This window comes from Canis aureus, chromosome 12 (genome assembly GCF_053574225.1).
Source record: "Canis aureus isolate CA01 chromosome 12, VMU_Caureus_v.1.0, whole genome shotgun sequence".
In the NCBI taxonomy this organism is placed as follows: Eukaryota; Metazoa; Chordata; class Mammalia; order Carnivora; family Canidae; genus Canis; species Canis aureus.
Genome location: NC_135622.1, coordinates 44,996,008 through 45,021,588, shown reverse-complemented (window position 1 = coordinate 45,021,588; position 25,581 = coordinate 44,996,008). Strand labels below are relative to the sequence as shown.

At 38.3% G+C, this 25,581-nt stretch overlaps 1 protein-coding gene across 3 annotated transcripts in view; it reads right to left on the bottom strand.

The window, feature by feature from the left end:
- The window catches only part of ASXL2 (ASXL transcriptional regulator 2), a 334,480-nt gene that overhangs the window by 82,809 nt on the left and 226,090 nt on the right, over window positions 1–25,581 (bottom strand). For 2 of the 3 annotated variants that reach the window (XM_077843861.1, XM_077843862.1), the window contains exon 2: window positions 2,482–2,564. The exons of the other annotated variant lie outside the window; for it this stretch is intronic. In XM_077843861.1, the coding sequence (XP_077699987.1) occupies window positions 2,482–2,537 (56 nt within the window). In that variant the 5' untranslated portion in view covers window positions 2,538–2,564. The remainder of the gene's footprint in view (window positions 1–2,481; window positions 2,565–25,581) is intronic. 3 annotated transcript variants of the gene reach the window in all.

Genomic DNA, 25,581 nt, shown 5'->3' with positions numbered 1-25,581 from the left:
ATTAACAAAATGGAAGTCACTGCTGACTTAGAAAGAACTGCTTTGTGGTCACATAACTGCATCACAACAATGTAATTTAACCAAGAACAGCTACTTATAAATTGTTATCACTAAACAAAGCCAGAAGCTATTTTTGATGACTACCATCTTGCTACTTTTTCTAAAGTTCTTTTTTTCACCTTCTTTACTATTCTTATTTACTATTCTTGCCTGCTTCCAAGAAATGATAATGACAAGTATAAAGTCACAGAGCCTTAGTACATTGGAGCTACACGACTCTCCAAATGGCATTTAGATCTAAGGGACTGATGGGAATCTGGTTTCTGTATACCAGACATCCTGGTCTATTTCCCCAGTGTATCAAAAGTCTAATATTAAGGAAAAAATGAAATCTCTTACTCATTCCTATTCAATAACCCAATAGCGTTATAAAAGAATAATAAAATACCTTAGTAGAACTTGTTCCTCAGACCACAAAAATAACTATCTTTTCCCCTGTAGCTTTGTACAAATTGGTGTTATTAAATAGGCTTTATGTGGGGAATGAGGGGCATCAGGGTAACTGGGTGAGGGACATTAAAGAGGGGATGTGATGTAATGAGCACTGGGTGTTAATATAAGACTAATGAATCACTGAACTCTACCTCTGAAACTAATAATACACTCTACATTAATTGAATTTAAATTTTTAAAAAAGTGAAAAAAAAATAAAAAATACATAGGCTTGGGCAGCGCAGGTGGCTCAGCAGTTTAGCGCCGCCTTCCGCCCAGGGCATGATCCTGGAGACCCAGGATCAAGTCCCACATCGGGCTCCCTGCGTGGAGCCTGTTTCTCCCTCTACCTATGTCTCTGCCTCTCTCTCTCTCTCTCAAGAACAAATAAATTAAATCTTAAAAAAAAAAAAAAGGCTTTAATTGTATGCTTTAATTTTAATCTAATAAAGCTTATCTAATTCAAATAAAAATTTAGAATTGTGGGCAGCCCAGGTGGCTCCGTGCTTTAGCACCGCCTTCAGCCACGGGCGTGATCTGGAGACCTGGAATCGATTCCCACATCAGGCTCCCTGCATGGAGCCTGCTTCTCCCTCTGCCTGTGTCTCTGCCTCTCTCTCTCTGTCTCTCATGGGTAAATAAATAAAATCTTAAAAAAAAAAATTTAGAATTGTATCATTGATAAAATAAGTGATTAATCTTTTAATTTACAATGTTTAAAAGCTAATTCCTCAAATGCATTTCAATGTTTTAATTTACAAATATCCAAACAATTTCTCAGAGACATGTTACATAAAGTGAAATAAAACTAATTTATACTTCATTGTTTCATAGTAATAAAACAAACCTAATTTATTCCCAGCCTACTAACATTTGGCCATAGGTCAAAACAAAAATTTTTAGCTATGTTAGCAAATGGCCAAAAACTGAATTTTATATTAAAGAAAATAAGAATTAAAATCTAGACATGCGATAGCTTTGTATCAAAAAATACACTAGTGTCCATTTACAAATGTTTCAGCATAGCTCACTACTACTCTGGCATCTCAGCTGAACAATTCAGTGTGGAGGATTGTCCAACACAATGTGAGACATTTAGCATCCCTGTTTGCTGAGCATTAAATGCCACAGTGCTCCCTTCCTTTCTAGACACTTGGAAAACCAAAAATAACCCCCCTTCAAAAAAAAACAAAACACCAAAAATAACCCCATAAATTCTAAACACTTTCCCTATGGGTGTTTACACAATACCACCCCTACTGAGAACAACTGGTAGCAGTTTTAAAGCACTGCAACCTTTTCCATTTTAATGAAAATATCTCTCATGTAGACTCCCAGATTTCTACCTTAAGAATACCAACTACATTAAAAAAAAAAAAAAAAAAAAGAATACCAACTACATTGACTATTATTTTAACATTTCTTGATAGCAGGGGGAATTGATTATGAAGTGACTATTATACACTATTGTTAATATAAGGCTCTTAAAAAATTAGTGTGTTTTACCTTTGGTCCTGTATTAATTGACCCCAAGCTGTTTTACTTGTACATAAGATAATTACACGAAATATACACTGCTTTATTAACATCTTTCCCAATTTATTCCTTTTGAACAAGGTACTTCTTCCTAGACTATCTACCTCTAGTCCTCTCTTTGTACTACAGAGTACTTTTTACCTGCTAATGACCAAGCTTATTTTATCAAAAGCCTGAACTCATAGATGAAGGCTTGAAGATGGCTCCATGCCTTCCTAAGAATTAAAGTGCATGGGTTGGACACAGCTAAGAATTTTCTTTTAAACTTACTTGTGGATTTTGTAACTGTGCTATTACTGAAAACTCAAAAGATCTGACAACTAAACAAATCAGAAATTAGCAAAGCAGTTATTACTAAATCATTAATCTTCAGAACTAAGATACACTGCTGTATACTATGAAACACTCTAATCAAGTATTATAATTATTACTAATAATATTTAAATAACTCACCTGATTTCTTTTAGTCCTTCTCTCTGGATAACTTGAAGAATTTCTTTATGACTCATGGGTGTATTGGGGTATTTTTCTAAGACCTGAGAAACAAGTATATAATAATAAATTATTTCTTCTTGTCTTAAGTTCTTATTATATATATATTTCTTATTCTTATTAAAACTATGTATTAATTTCATCCAGCACATACATATCCAGAGATTTTCCATTCCTTATATTTTGGGACAATTAAAAAAAAATTAATGGAATATAAACAGGTTCTTCTTTTAGCCACAAACAGTATATCAAGTCCTGAAGCAGAAATGGATCAAAAAGGGTAAGATTAATAACTAAGTTATTTATTACTAATGTGTAATAAGAAATTGTTTACTTTCTGCCTCTACCTCCATATCACACGCCTAACTGTACATCTACTATAGGTACTTAAAGATTAACCATTTTTATATTTCCAGCAAAGCCTCATATGGCATGAATTCTCAATAAATTCTTAGCCAGAAAAAATGAGTAATATAGTTGCAACAATATTAAAAAGGCATCTGTATTTTGGTTCTGGTAAAAAAAAGGAGTAAGCATAGTTTATCCTTCTCTCAGGGTGAACACAACTAAAAACCTGGAGAGAATGCATGGAGCAACTATCTAACAACTCTGAAAATGATAGCAATTGGCCTGAAGTAGGAAACCACAACTACAAGTTCTTCTACTAATCCCAAAGTGAGTTTCCTGGTTTTGTTTCCTCTGGGACCACTCAGCCTAGACTCAAAGGCAGTACAAAAGAACTGTTCACTAAATGTAGACAGAAATAGCTCTAAGAGAATTCTTCTCTTTTTTGGTCTGAAGATTAGTAATATGGCCCCCAGGGAGGCAAGGTTTTCTGGGCGTTTCCCCCTTTCTCTTGATCTGTGTTCCCAATCAAGCCAAAGGCAGCAGCCTTGGCAGTGATACTATCAGCAATGGCTGAACAGGGACCTAAAATTCCAACAAAGCAGAATCCTCCTGGTCCTTTAAGTGTGAATGGAATCCACATGGCTTATATTCTTTCTCTGCCATCCATCAAAGGTAGATGTGAAGTATACAGCAGAACAGGAAAATAAAGCCCTACCTGTCTGTCAGGCCATGGGACAAAGAAGGGTCTCAAAATAAATAAATTAATTAATTAATTAATTAATTAATTAAAAAATAAAATAAAGTAAAAAATAAAATAAAATAAAATAAAATAAAATAAAATAAAATAAAATAAAATAAGGGTCTCTAGGAGCCAGAAAGAATCAAGGAACTTGCAAAGCAAAAGGAGCTCAAGAAAGTGATACTATTAAGTTCTATAAACACTCCTGGGGTCAGTCCAGAGCTATGCATATGTGTATATCTGACACTAATCATACCATGAGGTTCCCAAATTAGTCACCAGATGGTACTCTGCAAAGGCTTTGAAAACTAGACATTGGAATTTTAGTGCAGAGAAGATGGGTTGGAAACTTGTGTTCTGAACCTAACAAAGTCAAATGAGTGCTTTAAAAACGTCTCACTCCCCACAGCCCATGCCGCATCACTCTCCACTTAAACTTGACTTCTTTAAGCATAGTTATAATAGTCGCTTTAAAGTCTCTGATAGGGGCACCTGGGTGGCTCAGTGGTTGAGTGTCTGCCTTCGGCTCAGGTTGTGATCTGAGCCTGCTTCTCCCTCTGCCTAAGTCTCTGCCTCTCTCTGTGTGTCTCTCACAAATATATAAATAAAAATCTTTAAAAAAAAAGAAATAATGTCTTTGATAGTTCCAACATCTTGGTCATCTTGGGTTTATTGTCTGTAGGTGTCTTTTCCCTTATGAGTTCTTAAGATTTTCCCAATTCTTCATTTGTCAAGGGATTTTGGATTGTATTAGACATTTTGATGTTATCTTACTGTATGTTTCTTTAAAACCAATGGAGAGGGACAGCCCTGGTGGCTCAGCGGTTTAGCGCCGCCTTCAGCCCAGGGCCTGATTCTGGAGACCCAGGATGGACCCGGGATGGAGTCCCACATCAGCGGGCTCCCTGCCTGGAGCCTGCTTCTCCCTCTGCCTGTGTCTCTGCTGCGCATGCTCTGTGTGTGTGTGTCCTCCCTCTGCCTGTGTCTCTGCTGCGCATGCTCTGTGTGTGTACGTGTGTCTTTCATGAATAAATAAAATCTTAAAAAAAAAAAATCAATGGAGAATGATGGGGGGCGGGGTTTAAGGGAAATCCGCACTATTTGTTTCTGTCTGACTTGTTTCACTTAGTATACAGCTTACAAGGTTCATTCCTATTGTCAAAGAGGGCAGACTGCATTCTTTTTCTATGGCTGAATAATATTCCATTGTGTACATATAGTAATTTTCTTTATCTGATCATCTGTTGTTAGATACTAAAGTTGTTTCCATGTCTCAGCTATTCCGAATAATGCTGCAATGAATACAGGGGTGTAGATATCGCTCTAAGATAGTGATTTCATTTCCTTTGGATATATACCCAAAAGCGGGATTGCCGATAGTTCTATTTTTAATTTTTTTAGAAACCTCCATACTGTTTTCTGTAATGGTTGTACCAACTTATGTAGCACAAAAAAAGAGCCTTTATATTGAAATATACACACAAAAGATGGTCAGGTAAGGACACAAAAGACTGATATACCTACTAAAAAAATAAAACCTGAGCCGACAAAAAACATATCTTCCTATAAAAACTATTTTCCTATAGTGCAGCCCAGATAATATATACAAAATTTTTGTATTTCTCCCTTAATTTGTACATACTTCTAACTGCCTTGTGGTTTACAAACATTGTAATAGCCGGGCAGCCCTGGTGGCGCAGCGGTTTGGCACCGCCTGCAGCCTGGAGTATGATCCTGGAGACCTGGGATCGAGTCCCACTTCGGGCTCCCTGCATGGAGCCTGCTTCTCCCTCTCCCTCTGCCTGTGTCTTTGCCTCTCTCTCTCTGTCTATGAATAAATAAAATCTTAAAAAAAAAAAAAAAAAAACATTGTATAGCCATTTCATTTGATCCTCACAACAATCCAAGAAAAGAGCAGCACAGGTTTAGGTATGTCTATTATTACCAGGAACAAAAGTAAGACTTAGAAAAGTTACCCAAAAGGGGGGCAGTGCCTGGGTGGCTCAGTAGTTGAACATCTGCCTTTGGTTCAGGTTGTGATCCCAGGATCCTGGGATCGAGTTCTGCATCAGGCTCCCCACAGAGAGCCTGCTTCTCCCTCTGCCTATGTCTCTGCCTCTCTCTGTCTCTCATGAATGAATGAATCAATGAATGAATAAATGAATAAACAAATAAATAGAAAAAAAAAAGTTACAAAGCATAGCCTGAACTTGAATGGCAAAACTCTTAATTTCCCAAGCTAAAAAGGATAATAACAACAATTAATACAAAGCAAATAGTTCAATGACCAAAAAAATCTATTTATTTTATTAACTAAAACATGTACTGGAATGATAAAAAAAACTGTGCCTCTACTGGACAGGTAGATTTTTACTTGCTGAGGCAAAAATAATAATAATAACAGGATTGTAGAAATGTCACTTACTGTTTTGATTAAGATAGGAATGGGTAGGACCTTCAACTATAATGATCAGATAGAGACCTTTTTCTCACAGGTCTATTTTGAAACATGTCAAGATTAGCTTAATGAAAATGTCAGCCTTCACATATGTCTACAAATTAAGTCGGTATCTTAAAGAGGTAGGTATCAAAAATAAATAAAAATAAAGAGGTAGGTCTCTGGCTCTGTCTTTAGTAATGAGCAAGTAAATAAAAATGAAAAACAAGATCCTGGTGGGGCTTGGGAAGATTTGAGTATTTTGAGTATTTCTCAAACTCTAATATTAATCAGGCTTGAGATGCCTGGGAAAAGTGGGAAGATGTAGAGGTTTTTATAAATCGTACTGAAAAGCACTGGAGTTGACAGAAGACCACTTTGTGCAATAGATGTTATGCTCTCCCAGTCAAGAACTAGAAGGGACTTCTAGGGAAATTAATACAATCATCCACCTGGCAATTAAGTTTCACTTTGTTACTATCATTAGGAAATCCTGAATACAAAAATGTGTAACATAAATTTAAATATGGGCACAAGGGGTGTCTGGGTGGCTCAGTTGGTTAAGCATCTGCTGCCTTGGGCTTGGGTAATGATCCCAGAGTCCTGGAATCAAGCTCCAAGTAGGGTTCCCTGCTCAATGGGGAGCCTGCTTTTCAATCTCTCTCTCTCTCTCTCTCTCTCTCTCTCTTTACCCCTGCCGCTACTCCTGCTTGTGCAATCTCTATCTCTAATAAACAAATAAATAAAATCTTTATATTAAAAACAAAACAAAACAAAAAAAAAACAAAAAAACGGACGCCTGGGTGGTTGAGCATCTGTCTTTGGCTCAGGGCATGATCCCAGAATCCTGGGATAGAGTCCCACATCAGGCTCCCTGCATGGAGCCCGCTTCTTCCTCTGCCTGGGTCTCTGCCTCTCTCTCTCTCTCTCTCTCTTTCTCATGAATAAATCAATCTTTAAAAAAATTTTTAAATAATAAATAAGAGCACAAATAAAAGATCTGCTTGATTTTCTTAAATGGTATCAAGTGCTTATAATAAATACTCCTCCCCATACAGATATACAATAGTAAATTTAAATTGATTGAGACTCTATTTTGGTGTCTGTAAGAGCTATTCATATAAGCAAGGGGTTTTGTTTGGAAAAAAAATTTTAATTGATGGAAAATATTCAAGAGTTTCAAAGCACAGGTATAGAGGTCAGCCTGCTTCTAATAGCCCTAAGAATACATCCTAGGTGACTAAAGGCCTTAAATCCCAATCCTTCATTGGTAGAGTGAGGGTTGTAACATTCTCAAAGGTAAGAACATGAAATTAAACATTCTGCAGTATTCTTAACTTACTGTAAGTGGCTGATAAAAGTGGCTTTTGTTATTATTAATCAACTACATGACAACATTGTTTGCCAGTTCACATTTCTGATATACTCCCATTTAATCATCAGTGTTCGTTAGGGGGATGAAAAATACAAAAGATAGCATGCTTTTCTCAAGCTACCCGCCCTTTGACTTTTTCACCATTTTCATCACAGATAATTAACAATGCCCTATACTAATAATTCCTGCTGGTAATAAAAAAAATAGTACACAAGAAACAAAATTTACAATATGAGATAATTTTACATGAAATGCCAAGACTTCACAATCATATCATGTCATTTCTCTAAACTTCAAATCTTGTTTACATTACAGATTTCCAAATATAAAGACTAGATATGAAGACTATTCTGTACGGAAAAAAACAAGTGAAAAATCACTGATTAAGGCACTTGCATTCATATGCAAAAATATTTTGATTAATCATAATGAGACTTCTTTGTCTGCCCAAGGAGCTAGAAAATGGAAATTAATAAAAAATTCTCTGGTGGGGCAGCTGACTGGCTCAGTTGGTATTATATAGCATGCGGGTCTTGATCCTTGGGGTCATGAGTTTGAGCCCAACATTGGGTGTGGAGCCTACTTTAAAAACTAAAAATTGGGTAGCCCCGGTGGCGCAGCGGTTTAGCGCCGCCTGCAGCCCAGGGTGTGACCCTGGAGACCTGGCATCGAGTCCCACATCGGGCTCCTTGCATGGAGCCTGCTTCTCCCTCTGCCTGTGTCTCTGCCTCTCTCTCTCTCTCTCTCTCTCTCTCTCTCTCTGTTTCTCATGAATAAATAAATAAATAAATCTTTTTAAAAAAATAAAATAAATAAAAATTAAAAATTAAAATTAAATAATTTTAAAACATAAAAATACATGGAATTTTAAGAAATAGTGAAAGGGACCATAAGGGAAAGGAGGGAAATTGAGTGAGGAAAAATTAGAGAGGAAGACAAACCATGAGAGACTCCTAACTCTGGGAAACAAAGGGTTGCAGAAGTGGAGATAGGTGGAGGGATAGGATAACTGGGTAATAGGTATCAAGGAGGGCACAAGATGAGATGAGCACTGGGTGTTATACTATATGCTGGCAAATTTAATTTAAATATTTTTGAGGGATCCCTGGGTGGCGCAGTGGTTTGGCGCCTGCCTTTGGCCCAGGGCGTGATCCTGGAGACCCGGGATCGAATCCCACATCGGGCTCCCGGTGCATGGAGCCTGCTTCTCCCTCTGCCTATGTCTCTGCCTCTCTCTCTCTCTCTGTGACTATCATAAATAAATAAATAAAAATTTTAAAAAAATTATAAATAAATAAATAAATAAATAAATAAATAAATAAATATTTTTGAAAAGCTTAAAAATACAAAGGAGTGTGTTTTTACTAGGGGTGCCTGGGTGCTCTGTCAGTTAAGCATCAATTCTTTTTTTTTTTTTTCTAAGATTTTATTTATTCATGAGAAACACAGAGAGAGAGAGGCAGACATAGGCAGAGGGAGAAGCAGGCCCCATGCAGGAAGCCCTATGTGGGACTCGATCCTGGGACTTGGGGATCATGCTCTGAACCAAAGGCAAATGCTCAACAGCTGAGCCACCCAGGCATACCAGCACCCAACTCTTGATTTCGGCTCCGGTCATGATCTCAGGGTCAGTAAGATCAAGCCCCAAGTCTGGCTCTGAGCTTAGCAAGGAGTCTGCTTGAGAGCAGGGTCCTGGGATCAAGCTCATGTAGGGCTCTGTGCTCAGCACAGAGTCTGTTTGTCCCTCTCCCTTGCTCCTGCTCCTCCATGTGCTTGAGCACACTCTTTCTCTCTAATAAATAAAATCTTAATAAAAATAAGTACTAGGCACCTAAAATTAATTTTAATTTAGAAAATTTATGCTAAATTTTCTCAATATTTAGAGCTATATAAATCATTTAGTTTGAGGGATCCCTAGGTGGCTCAGCAGTTTAGCACCTGCCTTTGGCCCAAGGAGTCCCGGGATCGAGTCCCACATCAGGCTCCCTTCATGGAGCCTGCTTCTGCTTCTGCCTGTGTCTCTGCTCCTCTCTCTCTCTCCGTATCTCTCATGAATTAATAAAAATCTTAAAAAAAAAAAAAAAGTTTAAAAAAAAGTTAAAAAGCCCTTTTAAAAAAAAAAAACATTTAGTCTGGGGAAGAAACAGAAATGTTTTTCAATTAAAGACTGAAGTACTAGGGCACCTGAGTGGCTCAGTGGTTGAGCATCTGCCTTTTTGTTCAGATCATGATCCTGGGATCCTAGGATTGAGTTCCACATCGGGCTCCCTACAAGGAACCTGCTTCTCCATCTGCCTATGTCTCTGCTTCTCTCTGTCTCTCATGAATAAATAAATAAAATCTAAAAAAAAAAAAAAAAGACTGAAGTACTCTACTTTTAAGTGTTTTATTACAGAAATTCTAAAACATACAAAAGTAAACAGAACACTACAATCAACAATTACAAACATGGCTTATATCTTGTTTCATCTATACCACCAGCCTCTTCTCCACAAACTAGATTATTTTTTGTAAGATTTATTTATTTATTCATGAAAGACACAGACTGAGAGAGAGAGGCAGAGACATAGGCAGAGCAGAGGGAGAAGCAGGCTCCTTGCAGGGAGCCCAGCCCGATGCAGGACTCGATCTCAGATCCCAGGATCATGACCTGAGCCAAAGGCAGGTGCCCAAGCGCTGAGCCACCCAGGCATCCCACAAACTGGATTACTTTGAAGCAAATCTCAAATATTTCATCCATACTTTAGTTATAGCTCCAAAAAAATAAGGACTCATTCTCTAAAAGCAAAAGTACCATTTAAACCTCAAAAAATTAACTATAATTCCTTAATATTAAATTACTTAGACAATATCCACAATTTTCATGAAAAAATTATTTTATTTTTTTTTAAATATCTGTTTCAGAGAGAGCAAGCACGCACACATGAGTGGGATGGGCAGAAGCAGAGGAAGAGAGAATCCCACACTAAGCACCATGCCTGATGCAGTGCTCAGTCTGATGACCCAGAGATCAGAATTGGAGCTGAAACCAAAAGTCAGTCGCTTAACCAAATGCACCACCCAGGTGCCCCCAAAAGAAACTTTTTAAACAGTTGGTTTGTTCAAATCAGTATTCAAAGACCCATACACATCACATTTGGTTAACACATGTCTTAAACTCTCTTTTAATTTTTGGATTTCCTCCCTTTTTCCTTCCAATTTATTTATAGAAGAAACCAGGTAGACTGTACTATTGTTTTCCACATTCTATATTTTGCTAATTGTATAGTCTCTGTCCCTCATATCTCCTGAAAATTAGAATTAACACCTAAGGCCTGCTCAGATTCAGATTTTATTTTAGCAAAAAGACTTCATAGGCAGTGTTATATACTTCCTGTCATACCACATCAGAACACAAAAAATATCTGTGGTCTCTTTTTTTGAAATGACAATTGGAAAGTTTCATATTATAAACTACAAACCTATTTTATATTTTTAACAATAAGCTATTATAAAGTTTCCCACCAGCATTCCAACATAATTATTTTTATAGCCACTGATGATCACTACCTTTACTTATTTTATTTAGGTGTTCATAAATGGTGATAAGTCTATTATTCTTTCTTCATTCATCAGCTAGAATCTTTCTAAAAAGAGAAGTTTTCCTCCATCTATTATTTGATTACCTAAAGAATGTACAGTTCATACAGAAAAAGGTTAAGTGCTTAATTCTTTTAATAATTTTCAAAATAATTAGCTGGCTTGCCTAGAATGCTCCAAAAATGAACAGTGAGGTTGGGTTGTTCATTTGAAACATCATTAGAAATATTATGAATAACATTTCGTGGAATATTATTATGAATTTTAATATATTTTTGTGATTTAATTACTGTATTTCCTCACTTGCAAACTGGTTATTCATAACCATCGTTCACTCAGTATATATGCCATTTGTATGAGTTTATCTTCACATTCAATATATTAAAACGTTAAAATTGGGATGCTTGGGTGGCTCAGCGGTCGAGCGACTGCCTTCGGCTCAGGGCATGATCCCAGGGTTCCGGGATCGAGTCCCACATCGGGCTTCCTGTGGGGAGCCTGCTTCTCCCTCTGCCTGTGTCTCTGCCTTCTTCCTGTGTCTCTCATGAATAAATAAAATCTTTTTTAAAAAAATAAAATAAAACTCTAAAATAAATAATAAGACTTTTACTATCACATTTATTGCAAATATTTTTTCTAGTTTATCCTCCATCTTTTCATTACTGTGGGTTTTCCATGAAGGTTTTTATTAACATCACATATTACAACTGACTGGTCTTTTCTTTTGATTTATTTTAGCTCTTATACATTTAAGTATAGCTTCTCTCCCTTCAATAGTTTAATATGTATCCACCTTTTCATTTACCTCTAACAATGGAGAAAAGGACAAAATGACCACATTTCCTTCCAAGCAAAAATACTGTATTCCAGTAAATTACTATTACAATACTATTACTATATTGTATTACTATTACTGATATATTATTTTACCACAAGTTTAATGTAAACAAAAAGACCACAGTACTTTTACAAAGTATTTGGCTTTCTTTAACCACAGGAGGGCAGTGTTTTCAAAAAACAAAAGTATCATTCCTTTGGAATTATTCATGGAACTACTTCCAAAACACAATTTTTAGAACTACTTTATGATAATCAGAGTAGCTGCTCAAATGAATTGTTTTAATGTAAGCCCTATGCCCAACATGGGGCTTGACTCACAACCCCAAGATCAGGAGTCGCATGTTCTATCAAGTGAGCCAGGAAGGCGAACCTGCTCAGAATTAAAATTGGGCAGCCTGGGTGGTTCAGCGGTTTAGCACCGCCTTCAGCCCAGGGCCTGACCCTGGAGACCAGGGATGGAGTCCCATGTGAGGCTCCCTGCATGAGGCCTGCTTCTCCCTCTGCTTGTGTCTCTGCCTCTCTTCTCTCTCTGTGTATCTCATGAATAAATAAATAAAATCTTTTTTAAAAATTAAAATTAACATCACTGAATTAAAGTATGATAAAATAGTTCCTTAAAGTGTGCTTAATACATCTATTTTTTTTACTTGCAGATTCTTACATCCACCTAACAAGATACTAAAATTATACCTTGAGTACCAGGAATAATCTAGATATCCCCTAAGACTTGAGTTTAACTCTAGCGTAAATAACAGCAGTATTTCAATTACTGCTGCACTTATGAGTTCCTTCCAGATATGCACAGAAATGCAGAGCCTGAATTTTACATAATCTAGATGATTTATTTTGAATTTTAAATGCACAGATGAGGTGCCTGGGTACCTCAATCAGTTAAACATCTGCCTTTGGCTCAGGTCATGATCCAAGGTCCTGGGATTGAGCTCCAGAATGGGATCCCTGCTCAATGAGAAGCCTGCTTCTCCCTATCACTCTGTTCGTGCATAGTATTCTCTCTTTCACCCATGCGCTCTCTCAAATAAATAAATCTTTTAAAAAATGAAATCAACAGATAAAAATGACAATCTTTACAGATTTTTATCAGTGTTATATGGTTTTCTTACTGTCCAAAAGCATCAATTAGTGTAACTAATGTCACAGTAATGAATAAGGTCACACAGAAAATATGCAGAATGATGAAAGCCTATGCTACAGAACTACTATACCAATGTTATTTTTTTTTTAAAGATTTTGTTTATTCATAGAGACACAGAGAGAGGCAGAGGAACAGGCAGAGGGAGAAGCAGGCCCCCTACAGGAAGCCCGACGTGGGACTCAATCCCGGGTCTCCAGGATCACACCCCAGGCTGCAGGCGGCGCTAAACCGCCGCACCACCAGTGCTGCCCTGTACCAATGTTAAAGAGAGAAGAAAAACTAGCAAATAACTAAGGAGTGGCCCAGAGGAACAGGAAGAAAATCAGAAGAACGAAATGCTTTACCAAGCATTCTAAGAAGGATGAAGTGGTCAACAATGTCAAAAACTGCTGAGAGTTGGGCAGCCCCGGTGGCGCAGCGGTTTGGCGCCGCCTGCAGCCAGGGTGTGATCCTGGAGACCGGGGATCGAGTCCCACATTGGGCTCCCTGCATGGAGCCTGCTTCTCCCTCTGTCTGTGTCTCTGCCTCTCTCTCTCTCTGTCTATGAATAAATAAAAATCTTAAAAAAAAAAACTGCTAAGAGTTGAGATAACAACTTCATAATCCACTGTATTTAGCAATAAGGAGCTCTTTAATTAGCTTCATAAGAGGAAAGAAATCAAACTTGAGGGAGTCTAAGCACTCAATGAGAGGCCCTGAGGTGTCAACAGGGAGTTAAAACAACTCTTCCTAGAACAGTGAAGGAAATGTAGGAGTCAAGGAAAAATCGTTCGGTCAAACGGACTTGACCACGTTTTATGGAACCAGAATAAAAGGACACAGAAGTATCTCTAGCTACCCAATTCTCCTCATTCCCAACATGAGAGGCAAATAGATTATTACCAATTTCACACTTGGGAACAAGATGAATTCAGAGGATACAGTATCCCCCACCTACCAAACTAACTATACAAACTGTCTATGTGAGTTTAAAAGCTAAATAGCTAATAATAATACATGGAATTTTGAAGGAATAACTAATAGAGCCAAATATCTGAAAAGGAAAGGGGGGAAAGGACCTTACCTGGCTGCTTAGCAGTATCTGTTGATCACTACCTCTGTCCTGAGATGCACTCCTCTGTTCAGATCTGTGACACCAGACTCTCCTTTCCCTACCTCTCCACCAGAGACTTTTCATTCTCTGCAATCTTTTAATGCTGATCTTCCTCAGGATTCTCTTAATTTCTAATCTCCTTGTACATTTTCATACTCTCATGATTTCAAAAACTAATATGCTCCTACAGTGCCATTCTATACACGCCCAGTAGTGCTTATCACACTGTATTTATTATAATTCCATTTTAAATGATTGGTCTTGCCCACTGGTACATAAGCTCCATAAGAGCTGGGACCTTCTGTCTTGTTCATATAGTATCTCTAGTGCCTATCATTTGGTAGGTCTAAAATGTGATGGCTAACTGGAATATTACGGATGCAGGTGGCAAGACTAGCTTTAGACAATGATAAAAATATTTGTGTTTTTTCTTTTTTTTAATATTTATTTATTTATTTATTCATGATAGACAGAGAGAGGTAGACACAGGCAGAGGGAGAAGCAGGCTCCATGCCGGGCTGACGCGAAACTCGATCCCGGGACTCCAGGATTGCGCCCTGGGCCAAAGGCAGGCACCAAACCGCTGAGCCACCCAGGGATCCCCTGTGTTTTTTCTTTTAAAACAAGAAAGAAGGATGATAATAGGTGAATGCAAATGCAAATAAGTTTGTAGATTCAGAGCAGAATCTTCTTACTTAAATGTAAGAAGTGGCTGAGGATACTTATATACAAAGAAACAGCTACAGATAGAGATGATTATTACATAGGCTGGCTTCATAAACTCACAAGTATAGTTTTACCTAAAGGCCCCTCAATTCTGAATAGCTCTATCAAGTTATTCCTATCTAGTTCATTCCATTTAGATTCTTTCTACCTGATTATCCAAGAAGTCTGTATGTCATGCACACTCCTTAGTTCAAGTAAAAAAAGTTCTCAAAACCTAATTCTCCCCAAAATTCTTAAGATTTAATATTTATCTACCATTTAAGTGCCAGGTAGAGTCTGAAGTGCTTTACATACATTAGCTCATTTAATTTTTTTTTTAAGATTGTATTTATTCATGAGACACAGAGAGGCAGAGAGAGGAGTAGGCTCCATGCAGGAAGCCCAACATGGGACTCGATCCCGAGTCTCCAGGATCACGCCCGGGGATGAAGGTGGTGCCAAACCGCTGAGCCACCCAGGCTGCCCTCATTTAATCTTTTTTTTTTTAAGATTTTATTTATTTATTCATGAGAGACACAGAGAGAGAGGCAGAGACACAGGCAGAGGGAGAAGCAGGCTCCATGCAGGGAGCCTGACGTGGGACTCGATCCTGGGTCTCCAGGATCATGCCCCAGGCTGAAGGGGGTGCTAAACCAATGAGCCACCGGGGCTACCCTTATTTAATCTTTATAATAAACCCATGAGGTAGTCATTATTATGGCTTTTTTTTTCAGATGTGAAAACTGTGGCACAAAGAATAAGTAACTTGCCCAGGGTAACATTAGCTCGTAAGTGATGGAGGACAAGATTCTTTGCTCCTAAGCATTATGCTATACCTCCTCTCTCAATCAGTTACACATCCATACTACTCCTAAAATTAGTTGTTACTGTAATATACAATTAATAACTGTGTAAATGCCAAAACCTGTGGCTGCAGGATAAGTAAGAAACAAACCCTATAGTCAACTAGGGTAGAATAAAAGTAGCGCAAAGGGGAGACAGACAACTATAACTATGACACAACAAATACTAAAAAGATACAAAGAATTATAGAAACAAACATAAAGAACGTTTAATTCTTCCTATAAAATGTATGCAGGGGCAGCCCGGGTGACAGCAAATGGGAAGAGAGATCATTGCACTGAATAGTCACAAGCCTGTGATGACCCAACATGTAACTGAGAACGGAGTGACAAATTGCCAGGCATGGAAATATTTGAGGGCAAAATAAGAGCAAAGTCCTATTTGATTAGTTTAGTTCAAAGCCATGAAAAATTCTAGTTTATTTAATCCCATGGAAAATAAAATTCAAACTCAATAATAAATATTTCATAGGGGTAGTTTTACTTTAAAAAAAAAGAACAAAAAAAGAACAACAACAACAACAACAAAAAAGAACAGATGATACATTTAAAGAAAACAAAAAGTAAACCATGGAAAGTTTTATTGCCTTCTCCCCCTCACCATCCACCTCTTATTTTCCCCCATCTCCTCCTCAGACACTAGTTTCTTATGTATCCTCCTAACATTAAAGTAATCACAAGCAAACACTCTCCTTTTGCATAAAAAAGGCAACAAGTCACATACAATATTCAATAAATGATCTTATTCAACTATAGTATCTTGAAGGTCCCTGTGTTTATATATAGAAAGCATCTGATCTTTTTCATAGCTGCATAATATTCCATTGTATAGATATACTACAATTTACTTAACTATCTCCTAATGATGAGTTTGGGGACCGTTTCCCATCTTTTGCACAGTATATAGCAGAAACAGTTGGTGCCCTGTATCTCATCCTGAGTCCACACAAGTGAACTCAGCCACATCTGCTATGGACAATTCCCACTTACACTAACAGTGTTTCACTTCAGGCTGACAATAGGCCTATCTCAAGGTTCCAGGAGTCTCTCCACTTTTGTGCCTCAAGGCTTTCTCCAAAGCCAAGGAAGACCAAACAGCAACAGGGCAGCCCCAGTACAGGGACGTTAGCAACCCTATCAGAAATCCTAAACAAACTGCCAGGTTGAACAAATAAATGCTCCAGAATGTCTTAAACCACTATGTGCATATCCAACAGACCCACATATGAAGACGTCATGGTGACAGGGATGAAGGCAATTTATGAGCTCAATAGCACAGAGCCTTCCTTTCATGAAAATTGATAAACCTTAGCTAATATTGCTACTGAGAATCCAAAACTTGTCATCAAAAAGGCCAACTCTGAGCCATCTGTATGTTACAATCCCTCAAAGAAATGAGCCAGCTAACAAAGGAGGAACAAGAATAGGAAAACAATGCTGTTAGTACCACTCTACAAATGTGTTACTATCAGAAAAGAATTTCAGCAAAAGGATTCTACGTCTCAGTTAAAAAGTAGGTTCCAAATTTTAGGGTTGTTAGACAATCCCTGATAAAAATTTCCAACAAAATTAAGTAAGCTAAACCATACACACAAAAATGAAGCTGGGGGGGGGGGGGGCGGGCACCTGGGTGGCTCAGTCAGGTGGGTGACTAGCTCTTCGTTTCAGGTCATCATCTAGGGGTCCTGGGATTTGGCTGTATCTCAGAGGGAAGTCGGCTTGAGGGTTTCTCTCCCTCTTCCTCTACTCTTCCCCCGGCTTGTGTGTGTGCATGCACGCACTCTCTCTAAAATAAATAAAACTTTTTTAAAAAACTAATTAAAGGGGATCCCTGGGTGGCTCAGCAGTTTAGCGCCTACCTTTGACCCAGGGTGTGATCCTGGAGTCCCGGGATCGAGCCCCACGTTGGGCTCCCTGCGTGGAGCCTGCTTCTCCCTTTTCCTGTGTCTCTGCCTCTCCCTCTCTCTCTCTCACCTTCTCTCTCTCTCTCTGTCTCTCATGAATAAAATAAATAAAATCTTTAAAAATAAATAAAATAAAGTGCATCTCTCTCCCAATCTTCTTCTACTACTACTACTACAATTCTCATTATGATTACAAACAGAGGGATCCCTGGGTGGCACAGCGGTTTGGCGCCTGCCTTTGGCCCAGGGCGCGATCCTGGAGACCCGGGATCGAATCCCACATCGGGCTCCCGGTGCATGGAGCCTGCTTCTCCCTCTGCCTGTGTCTCTGCCTCTCTCTCTCTCTCTCTGTGACTATCATAAATAAATAAAAATTTAAAAAATTATATAAAAAAAATGATTACAGAGATAAGAGTATATGAATAATAAAATGAGTAAGGTTAATTTCAAAGATATACCAAACTTCAAACTCTTCAAAAACTTTTTCTCACAACCACTAGTGAAAATGATTAGAAAAATCTCCTGTTTATTAGGAAGTCTCAATAAGTACAAAAACATGTTTGAAATGTTCAAACTTCTGATTGTAATACAATAAAACCATAAATTATAAAAAATAAAGTCCTTTGGATGCTCAGTGGTTGAGCATCTGCCTTTGGCTCAGGGCGTAATCCCGGAGTCCCGGGATTGAGTCGCACATTGGGTTTCCTGCAGGAAGCCTGCTTCTCCCTCTGCCTGTGTCTCTGCCTCTGTGTTTGTGTGTGTGTGTGTCTCATGAATAAATAAATAAACTCTTAAAAAAAATTTTGGGGGGGACACGTGAGTGGCTCAGTGGTTGAGTGTCTGCCTTCAGGTCATGGCGTGATCCCAGGATTCTTGGATCAAGTCCCACAAGATCCCACAACTGGGATCAAGTCCCAAGTCCCCTGCAGGGAGCCTGTTTCTCCCTCTGCCTGTGTCTCTGCCTCTTTCTGTGTCTCTTATGAATAAATGAATATAAAATAAAATAAAATAAAATAAACCTTTAAATAAGTAAATAAATAAATAAATAAATAAATAAATAAATAAATAAATAGGGACACCTGGGTGGCTCAGTGGTTAAATGTCTGCCTTCTGGCTCAGGGCATAATCCTGGAGTCCTGGGATCAAGTCCCACATCGGGCTTCCAGCAAGGAGCCTGCTTCTCAGGCAGCCCGGGTGGCCCAGCAGTTTAGCGCTGCCTTCAGCTGAGGGTGTAATCCTGGATACCCAGGATCACGTCCCACGTCGGGCTCCCTGCATGGAGCCTGCTTCTCCCTCTGCCTGTGTCTCTGCCTTCTCTGTGTTTGTCTCTCACAAATGAATTTTAAAAATCTTTTAAATAAATAAATAAATACAGTAGAGTACTATAGATGTATTTTCTCTTATGATTTCCCTAACATTTTCATTTCTCTAGCTTACTTTATTGTAAGAACACAGTATGTAATACATGTAACAGAATATATGCATTAATCAACTGTCTATGTTACCAGTAAGGCTTCTGACAGTAGTATGCTGTAAGTAGTTAAGTCTGGGGGGAAGTCCAAAGTTAGACTCAGATTTTCAACTGCGTGGGGATCAGCACCCCTAACCCATGTTGTTCAAGGGTCAACTGTTGTCCTATCACATAACAAGTCACCTAAAATATTCAAATTTATACTCTACTATCCTCAACAAACTATCTTCACAGGGTTAAGTTAACCCAATTCCGCTGTTTCTCAAAAATCATTCTCAAGTACATCTTCGGTAATGAACTTATCCTCAGTTAAAATGCCCTTTTCGCTTTAGAGTCGTATCAAAAACAACCTTTTTTACAGGTGCATACCCCTTTCAGAGTCTGATAGCTATTAAAAACCCTTCTCAGAAGGAAAAAAATGAATTTTTATGGTTAGTTTCTATGGGTCCACAGACTCCATGAAAGTTAAGGTAAATTTGTGATTTTAACCACTTATGTTCCATTCAACATTCCTCTGGTTAAAAGGCCCTGATTTACTTTTGGAGACCCACCTCCCTCTCCATTCTCAGTCCATATGGTGGGAACCAACACTAGCAATAAAGCAGGAAACAAATTAGCACTTTCCAACCACAGTATTCGCTCAGAAATGGGCAGAAGACTGAAACTAAGGCTACAGGAGCAGAATGACAGGAAAAAGACATTTTCTGCCCCAGGAACTACCGGACTTCAACTTAAATGATGAGAGACTGAAGCTAACAGCTTTCAAATATCCCAAAGTCAAACAAAAAAAGCAAAAGAGAGAGAAAACAAAATCTTAATAATGCCTTTATTTAAAGAATGAATCCAACCATACCTAAAGCTCTTCCCTTAGATTTTCTGTTGACAATACCCTTTTCTTTTTTCTATCACTTTGGAAGAGATGTCTACCATTTTCAAAATAGTCCTGACATAGAGCCGCCCATTCATAGATCAAAATTAAGAACTCCTGAAGTAGATAACAAATCTATATTCTGAATCCATATATGCATGGGCTTGTAACAGTAAAGCTAATTATGGTGAATACATTGGCAATAATTAGAGCCTACTAGTCACAAAAAGCTTTTAACCTAGTGTAGGAAAAAAATCCTAACGTTATTTTTTATTTAAGCTTTGTAAATTAACTAACTATATGATGAAATTCCCAGAAGCCAGTAAAAGCAATGCTTTAAAGCTACCAAGACAAGGCAATTGTTTTAGGACTAAAGAATTTCACAGATGTCAAACAGAATCTGGACTTCTAAATCTTTACTCAAAACAATCAACTTAAAGCCTCACTACATCCAAAAAGTCTGCTCACAGACTCAGAGACACATTTCCTTCTCAACCTTAGGTACTTGAAGTGGGCAATTTCAGCAACTAACTACATATATTTTTTTTTATCATTCCTATTTATTTTATCATTTAAATAATTTTATTTATTTTTTTAAGTAGGCTTCACACCCAACACTGGGCTTGAACTCAGGACCTCAAGCTCAAGAGTCACATGCTTTACTGACTGAGCCAGCCTGACGTCCCTCATTCTTACTTATTTTAGTTTCTTACTCTTTTCTCCACAGTGAAATGCACTTATTCACAGAGACAAAATAGTCAAGGTTTTAATCAAAAGAGAACTAGAAAAAAAATCTCCCGAAGAGGACAGATAACCAGGTAATTCCAACGTAGATTTACTAAATTTTCCCTTTCTTTTAGTAGAAAACTCAGTTTTCTCACTGTGATTAGTACCACCATCCACACAGTAGTCCCCCAGATGTACAATTTCTATTTAAATCTCCATGAAAAAGTAGATTAAGATACCCTCTTTCGGCTCCGTTGCCTGGGTAGCTCAGCGGTTAAGCGCGTCTGCCTTTGGCTCAGGGTGTGATCCTGGAGTCCCAGGATCCAGTCCCACATTGGGCTTCCTGCATAGAGCCTGTTTCTCCCTCTGCCTAGGTCTCTGCCTCTCTCTTTCTGTGTCTCTCATGAATAAATAAATAAAATCTTTAAAAAAATTTTTTAAAAAAGGGACGCCTGGGTGACTCAGCTGTTGAGCTTCTGCCTTCAGCCCCAGGGTATGATCCTGGAGTCCGGTGATCAAGTCTCACATCAGACTTCCTGCATGGAGCCTGCTTCTCCCTCTGCCTGTTTCTCTGCCTCTCTCTGTGTGTCTTTCATGAATAAATAAATAAAATCTTAAAAATAAAAAAAATAAAAAAACTTAAAAAAAAAACTCTTTCTGCCCTTCCAAAGTTTAAAAGAAAGAAAAAGTGCATGCACTATATAAAGAACTTTACTAATAATGAAGCAAAGCTTCACAACACAAGGAAGGGTAAGACTTCACAGTAACTTTTACATGAACAGATTTCTGAACCTCACAATGATGATCTCCTAATACCAAAACTCCTCGCTCTAGTTCCTTCCCAGCTGACAGGAAGCCTAAGTGAACTGGAAGAGTTCAGGCAAGAAATAAGAGCCATCATTCCTCCACAATTAGTAAGTCCGGTGTTACCTCCAGGTCAGTGACCATGCTACATACTAATAATTCTCCACAAACCAAAACAAGATTAAGTTAGAAGGGGGCAAAAAAATTAAGGCTGAAATGCCAATGGTGGTTGCCACTGGGTAGTAGGTCAGTGGGTGATTTTTTTCCTTTTAAGCCCCCCCACACACATTTTCTATCAAGTGCAAATATTAATTTGTCCCACAAAAGTTTTTTTTTCATTTTTTACAATCAAATCTTGTCCTTTATGGATTCTACTTTTGTTACATATGCTTTTCACAGAATGACACAAAACCAGAACAAGAAGAAAAATATTACCAACTGTAACTACATAAAAGCGAAAAACTTGGTATCATACATATGCACATGTACACACACAAACCCATAAACAAAGTATAAAGAAAAACTAGGGAAAATTAGAATATATAAACACACACAGAAAAGGTTTTTATAAATAAATGAGAAAAACACCAATAATTAAAAAAAAAAAAAAAGAACTAGCAAAGGATATAAAAAGGTAGTTCACAGAGACAAATACAAGTAGTCAGTAAGCATTACAAAGATGTTTAACCACAGCCATACAACCATAAATTCAGAAATCGAAATCAAAACCAGATTTTTTTCACCTACAGAGTTGGCCAAAGTAAAAAGACTGAAAAGGCCATTATCTGTCAGCGTGTGGGGAGCGGACACCGTCACCCACTGCTATAAAATGGTACGACCCTTTCGAAGCACAATTTAGCACTCTCCAGCCTTGGATGGATATATCTCTGACCCATCAATTCCAATATAAAAATTAATTCTATAGCTTACATCAATTCTATGTAAGAATTTACAAGAACACAAATAAATATGTACAACATTTACTTAAAATATTTTTGTAACATCATAAAACTGGAACGGTCTAAATTCCAAGTAATTAGTAAAAATAGATTGATAATTAACCAAATAAAAGAGGGAATGCCACTATTAAAAAGAGCAATGTGGACACACACACACACACACACACACACGCAAAAAGATAATAGAGATGCCTGGGTGACTCAGCTGTTGAGCTTCTGCCTTCCGCTTAGGGTGTGATCCCGGGATCCCAGATCAAGTCCCAATTCGGGTTCCTTGCAGGAAGCCTGCTTCTCCCTCTGCCTACGTCTCTGACTCTCTCTCTCTCTCTGTGTCTCTCATGAATAAAATCTTTTTTAAATAAATACATACATACATACAAAAATACACAAATAATATTCTTAGTCTAACCCAGTTGAACTTTTGAATTGTTTTGCAAAGTAGAACTGTTTTAAATTTATAAACTTACTTGACAAGAATTGAAATTTTGATCATACTGATTCTTCTGGTCCAAACACAAATTGGCCCTGTTCAATTTTTCAAGTCTTTCCCTCATCCTTTTCAAGGATTTTATAGTTTTCCTCACCTAGATTCTGTACATTTCTTATTCAACTTATTTCTACATACTTTATATTTGCCATTATTTTTGTTATTATTGGTATATTGAAACTCTACTGGAAAACCTTTTTTCCTAAAGATTTTATTTTTTTAATAAATCTTATTTTAAGATTTTATTTATTCATGAGAGACACAGAGGAGAGAGGCAGAGACTCTCAGAGCACAGGGAGAAGCAGGCTCTTTGCAGGGAGCCTCAAGCAGGACTAGATCCTGGGACCGTGGGATCATGCCCTGAGCCTACGAAGGCAGACACTCAACTCCTGAGCCACCCAGGCATCCCCATTCCAGGAGATCTTATCTAATATCTAGGTAGCACAATCTGGAGAGTAAATTGAGACAAGAAGGCAATAAAACCTACCAAGAATCCCAGACACCACAGTTTGGTCCTAGTAATTATACATATTACCTCCCTGACTTTATCTCCTATATCTGTTCTCCTCAATCATTGTACTCTAGCCACACCTGCCTCTTCACCATTACTAGACCAAGACAGGCACATTCCTGCCTCAGTCTTTGTCCTGACTGCTCCCTCGTATAAAGAACTCTCTTTCCCTGAATATCAGCAAAGCTTGATCCTTCACCACTTTCAAATGTTTGGTCAAAGGTCAACTTCTCAGCGAGGCCTTCCTAGAATATCCAATTAAAATTGCAAACCACTCCAATCCCAGCCCAGCATTCCCCAGCCATCCTGCTTTCCTCTTCCTCATAGCACCTGTTGCTACGGTAATATGCATATAATTTATGTATTTACTATGTTGCCTGTCTTCTACCCCACCCACATATTGTAAAGTTTCATGCCTAGAGGGATTTTTTTTTCTGATTTGTTCACTACTACATCTACAGATCTCAGAATGTGCCTGACATATGGTAAATCTTCAATAAATATTTAACTAAATTAAATATTCCATATATTGAATCTCCAAAGATATGACAGTGAGATTTAGTGTTTGCAAATTGATCCTCACCTAAGCCAACCTAAGATACTTACCAAAGAACTGCTCCTTCCATTCATTACCTTACAAATCTAAAGACCTGACTTTTTAAAATTGACAATATTTATAATGATACTATAATCCTTGGTCTCTACCTAAATCTCTTAACCTGTGGAGAAAACAAGAAAAGATTTCAGAAGAAAATGTTCTTTCCACCCCACTCCAGAGTATGTCAGTTTGGTGCCTTCCTTCACTTCACAGCAGTCATATCTTCATCTCCATTTTGTCTACTTCCAAAGGGAAATTTAAAAAACAAAACTACTGTTAAAAGAGGTAAAGGGTGGAAGTGGTAACAATAAAATACAGGTTTATGAGGCGCCTGGGTGGCTCAGTCAGTTTAGTGTCTTAACTCTTGGTTTCTGCTCAGATCGTCACCTCGTGGGTCATGGGACTGGGCCCTGAGACACGCTCTACACTCAGCATGGAGTCTGCTTGGATTCTCTCCCTCTCCTTCTGCCCCTCCCCTGGCTCGTGTGCAGGTGCTTTCTCTCTCTCTCTCTCTCTCTCTCTCAAATAAATAAATCTAAAGGAAAAAAAAAAACAATATGGGTTTAAACTGTATGTTAACTGGAATTTTTTTTTAAGATTTTATTCATGAGACACAGAGAGTGAGAGGCAGAGACATACATAGAGAGAGAAGCAAGCTCCATTCAGGGAGCCCAATGTGGGACTCGATCCTGGGATTCCAGGATCACACCCTGAGCTGAAGGCAGGCGCTTAACCGCTGAGCCACCAAGGTGTCCCGGTTAACTGGAATTTAAATTTAAAAAAAATTTTAATGCAGGCAAAAACCTGAATTTTAGGGTGCCTGGGTGCCTCAGTTGGTCAAGCATCTGCCTTCAGCTCAAGTCATGATCCCAGGGTCCTGGAATCGAGCCTTACATCAGGCTCTTTGGTCAGTAGGGAATCTACTTCTCCTTCTCCCTCTCCCTCTATGCTCCCCCCCACTCATGTTCTCTTGCACTCTCACTCTCAAATAAATTAATTTTATTATTATTTTTTAAAGATTTTATTTATTTATTCATGAGAGACACACACATGCACAGAGAGAGAGGCAAAAACACAAGGAGAGGAAGAAGCAGGCTCCATGCAGGGAGCCCGATGTGGGACTTGATCCCAGGTCTCCAAGATCAGGCCCTGGGCTGAAGGCGGCAGCATTAAACCGCTGAGCCACCCAGGCTGCCCTCAAATAAATTAATATTTTTTTAAAAAGAAATGGAATAAATAGCTAATAACCTTCCAAAACAGAAAGCACCAGGCCCACATTGGTTCTCTGGCAAATTCTACAATACTCTTTTTTTAAAGATAGATAGGGGATCCCTGGGTGGCTCAGCGGTTTGGCACCTGCCTTTGGCCCAGGGCACGATCCTGGAGTCCTGGAATCGAGTCTCACGTCAAGCTCCCTGCATGGAGCCTGTTTCTCCCTCTGCCTGTGTCTCTGCCCCCCTCTCTCTCTCTCTCTCTCTCTCTCTCTCTCTCTCTTTATGTCCATCATGAATAAATAAAATTTAAAAAAAAATTTTTTAAGATAGATTTATTTATTTACTTACTTATTTATGACACTCAGAGAAAGAGAGGCAGAGACATAG